General features: G+C 37.2%; 1 protein-coding gene across 1 annotated transcript in view; it reads left to right on the top strand.

The window, feature by feature from the left end:
• Positions 1–3555, top strand: part of LOC145397541 (uncharacterized) — a 22662-nt gene extending 19107 nt beyond the window's left edge. The window contains exons 19-20 of the mRNA XM_080270612.1: positions 17–76; positions 3488–3555. Of these exons, the coding sequence (XP_080126738.1) occupies positions 17–76; positions 3488–3555 (128 nt within the window). The remainder of the gene's footprint in view (positions 1–16; positions 77–3487) is intronic.
• The last annotated feature ends 875 nt before the right edge of the window (positions 3556–4430 follow it).

The raw sequence follows: 4430 nt of genomic DNA, 5'->3' as shown, positions 1-4430 counted from the left end.
CTACTTTCTGACATAGGGTGTGGAAAGACCTCACTCCTCAGCCTCTCACTACCTCAACAAAACACCTTCTCGTCAGGTGAGTAGGGCGCTCTCTCTCTCTCTCTCTCTCTCTCTATCGCTCTTATACAAACTATTACAGTATTATCACTTCTCATTTTTTACATAACTCTCTCTCTCTCTCTCTCTCTATCTATCTATCTATCTATCTATCTATCTGTATGTCTGTCTATCTATCCATATTTGTCCCTCATACTCATCATTATTCTCGTTATTCTACAAAGTTCCCTCTCTCTCTCTCTCTCTCTCTCTCTCTCTCTTCCACTCTAATTCATTTTTACCATAATTATTCACACTATATGAAAAAATAGCTAAAAAAAAGATCTTAAATTCCAACCTCAAAAATAACAATAATAATAATAATAATAATAATAATAATAATAATAACCTAAGTGTATTTTCTCTACAGGTTGCTGGTAGGAGGCCCCAATCAGCTAATTAAAAAGCTAATTATATAAACAAAACCTATAATTACCCAGGTATATTAGTGGACAGGTAGAACGCTAATCAGTGTTATCGTAGCACAGTCCAAAATTGTACTTACGCAATTTTTTTCCTAGCGTAATACAAAAAAAATATTAACGCAATTTTTTTTAGCGTAATACAAAAAATCTTAAAGCATTTTTTTTTAGGGTAATACAAAAAATCTTACGCAATTTTTTTAGCGTAACAAAAAATCTTACGCAGTTTTTTGTCTAGCGTAATACAAAAAATCTTTACGCATTTTTTTTCTAGCGTAGTATACAAATCCATGACGCAAATTCTCTTAAGTTCTCGAATATGTAAGTTTATATGTTCCCTATATATCTTTTAAAATCACTTTATAGATCAATATCTATGTCTTTAAATCTGGCGTTGATCCTGTTCTATATAAATCTATGGGTTGGAAATTATAACTTTCGTGAGCCCATCTGTCCTTACTCTTTATCTATAGCCTGGAAAAAGTATCAATATTTTTAACATTAATTTTCATGTTTAGTTTTCTTACTCAAAGTTTAGGACGCTTTAAAGAACGTTAATTCATGGACAAAGACACATTTCCCTTTTTATTTAATATTTATCTAAGTTATTTACACCCACAATGAAGAGTGAAAAAGATATCAAGAGCACAGAAGACGTTGAAAAATACATTAAGGTGAAACAGATAGAGATGAGACAAGGGAAAAGATAGGAAAATGTCTCTTAGTGTCTCCTCTGCCTCTTTGACTGGTAGCTGTGTTCTAGGAGAAGATTTTGATGGGAGAAATTGACTGTCTGACTTTCTGACCCTCGTGCAGTGGACAGGCAATTATCTCAAGCCTCCTTTATATTTATTTATTTATTTATTTATGTACTTATTTATTTATGACGATGAGAAAACGGTCTTGAATATACCTGGGGAAGAAGGTCATGTTAGAAAGTTTGTTAGATGCTGTTAGATGATACTGTTGATTGTCGTGAATATAATACCATGTCCTGTGATATGCCTAGCGTGTAGCGAGATTCAGCATATGTGTATAGAGCATAGATCTTTAGCAATGTGTTTAGTGTTGGAATTTCAATGCACACGCTTTCAAATGCAAATATTCAAAATCTTACATGAGACGCTTTCACATACAAATATTCAAAATCTTACACAAGAAATCTTATAATCTTTCACATTTTAGCATGGATGAGAGATGAAGGTTCAAGGCAAAAACTATATGGCAATTAAACCTTCAGACTGTGCCTGTCAGTAAAGAAAAATAAAAGCATAATTCTGAATAGCTTTGCCAGAATGAATACCGCACCGGGGAAATTTTTGACTCTCTAAGACGCATCCAGTACTAAGCCCGATGTGGAAGAAATAAACCAACAAGAACAGGAATAGTACTCTCCTGTTGCAATACAGCAGGGAACTAGATGATATTGCTTGATAGATACGTCCACGATAGATATTATGTCCGTATCCCCAGCTAATGATGTTAATACGTTGAACTAGATATGTCCACGATATATATTATGTCCGTGTCTCCTGCTACTGATGTTAATATGTTTACTTGCAGCGCTGGATCGACTAAATTTAGACGGATTTCCCAGTCTTACGGTTCCACACACCTATGTTTTCAAAATAGGCATATAACACCAGGGCTTTGCGTAACCTATAAGACAATCGCTTACCGTGGAAATAAATGCATCTGCTAGTATTCAAATGTGGGGAACAAATACGCATTAGTGATTTCCTAAAGTCCCAGGTCTTACAGTTCCACACCTACGCTTTCAAAATAGCCATATAACATCAGGGCTTTGCGTAACCTGTAAGACATTCGCTTACCGTGGAAATATATGCATCTGCTAGTATTCAAATGTGGGGAACAAATATGCATTAGTGATTTCGTATTCAAACGCGGGACACAGATACACCTTAGTGATTTCATAAACTGGCATCCTCTCGCTTCTAAATGCAATCCTTAAGCCACATAATGCATCTTGGTTTGTTGACATGAGTTGTGCCTATAATAATCCAGTATTCACATCTATATTAAGCATCAGTTTGTTGATCTTTACGGTAATACATAATATATAAATCAGTGCATTGTTTAAACTAAAAAAAATGTACCCTAGTGTTACTTAAATAGAATAAACAGTTGGTGATATGTGGAGATGCTGAGTTTTATTTGTCAGAAACGGATAAATAGATAGACAGATAGATAGACAGATAGGTAGATGGATGGACAGATAGATAAACAAACAGATGATGAAGATGATAATGATGATAAGAGATAATGATGATAGCATGAAACAGACACGAACTACAAAAGGAAATATGATCGACCACTAAAATACAAAGAAAAGTCTATAAATATTGGGTCCAGCGACTTAAGGAACATACGTGCCAGAAAATAAATCGCCAAAAATCGCCATCAATCGCTCTCAAAGTTCATAAATCCCCCGTTGCCTTTCCTCTGTTGTGTGGTTTGGGATTTACTCCTATCTCTCTATAGCCAGACACCATAATCCCGTAAGGAGTGACTGTCTGCGTTAGTTGTTTAAGGAGTGATTGTTTTTCTTAGAGTTAGTTGTTTAAGGAGTGACTGTCTTTTAGTTGTTCAATGAGTGATCGTTTGTCTCTGAGTTAGCCGTTTTACAGGGAGGGTTAACCGTCCACCAACCCACTTGTTGGCATGTAGTGAACGTTTGAGATATAAGGTCCCCCCTAACCGCCAGCTGACGTGAATAGCCGTCAAGATTTTCGGCGTGGAGCAATGCCGGTTGGCGTGCATAGCCACAAGCGTCTTCCCGCCACCCTTTGAACTTTACCTTATCCTTACTCATCGACGGGACCACCTGGAGAAGTGGGGATACTTTCATTTGAGAGTTGTTGAGTCTTATGTAACTTTAATTTTTTCTCCAGTTGTTATAGTCTGGCAGATATTAGGGTTTGCAGTGAGGGTATTTTTTTCCATCACAGATATCCCCCATAAGGAGGAGCGTGCAACATTGGAAAAAAAACCCGGCGTGTATGGATTAAAGAACTAGAAGTGCATTTAAAAACCAGATGTCAAGTAGTTCTATACCTTTATTGTCAGCTTGGTTCTTACATCCGGCGTAACACGTGCCTTTTTTTCAATACCGGATGCAGGGGTATGTCTGTGACGCTTTGTAGCACCACCACCACCGTCACAGTGGGCGTCACGAACAAGCTGGTCTTAGAGGCGAAAGTAATACTGCATTTTAGAGGATTTTCAGCCATATGTCTGGTTCCGTTTGGGTCTTAAGTTCAAAACCACGCAATGAAGGAAAGTTGAAAAAAGGGCTATTTCTCAAATATATATATATATATATATATATATATATATATATATATATATATATATATATATATATATATATATATATATATATATATTTTTTTTTTACTCTGGTGTGGCATGTAAGTTCCTGATGTGTGATCCCTCAACTATCTATCTATCTATTTATCTGTCTATCTATCTATAGCCAGAAGCCTTCATTCCGTTAGGGGTGGCTACAAACAGATCGCCTCCATGTCGCCCTGTCCCCTGCCATTTCACAGCCCTCCTCGCAGCACACACACCCCTCTCTCATACAACACTCCATCCCTCCATCTCATCCTCAGTCTCCCCCTCCACCTCACTCACACACACTCTCCTAGTTAGTCTCTCAAATGTGATATAACAAAAAATATCTTAGTGCAATTGTGTGATGAAGAATATACAGACACGAGACCAGAAAACTTGATGTACTTATGTTATGGTCTCAGTCTCATGCAAACGTGAACCCAGTGGACTGCAGGCTGGATATACCCCACTCCTGCAGCCCACCATCCTCCTCTTTAGGGATAGGAAAGGGGGCTGTGGGACGTCTGTATAACTTGGGGATTATGAAGCAGTGAG

Source organism: Coenobita brevimanus, chromosome 41 (genome assembly GCF_032717465.1).
Source record: "Coenobita brevimanus isolate Jiangsu-jjx chromosome 41, ASM3271746v2, whole genome shotgun sequence".
NCBI classification, from domain to species: domain Eukaryota; kingdom Metazoa; phylum Arthropoda; class Malacostraca; order Decapoda; family Coenobitidae; genus Coenobita; species Coenobita brevimanus.
Note: the sequence above shows the minus strand (reverse complement) of the source record. Positions and strands in the feature narration are given on the sequence as shown.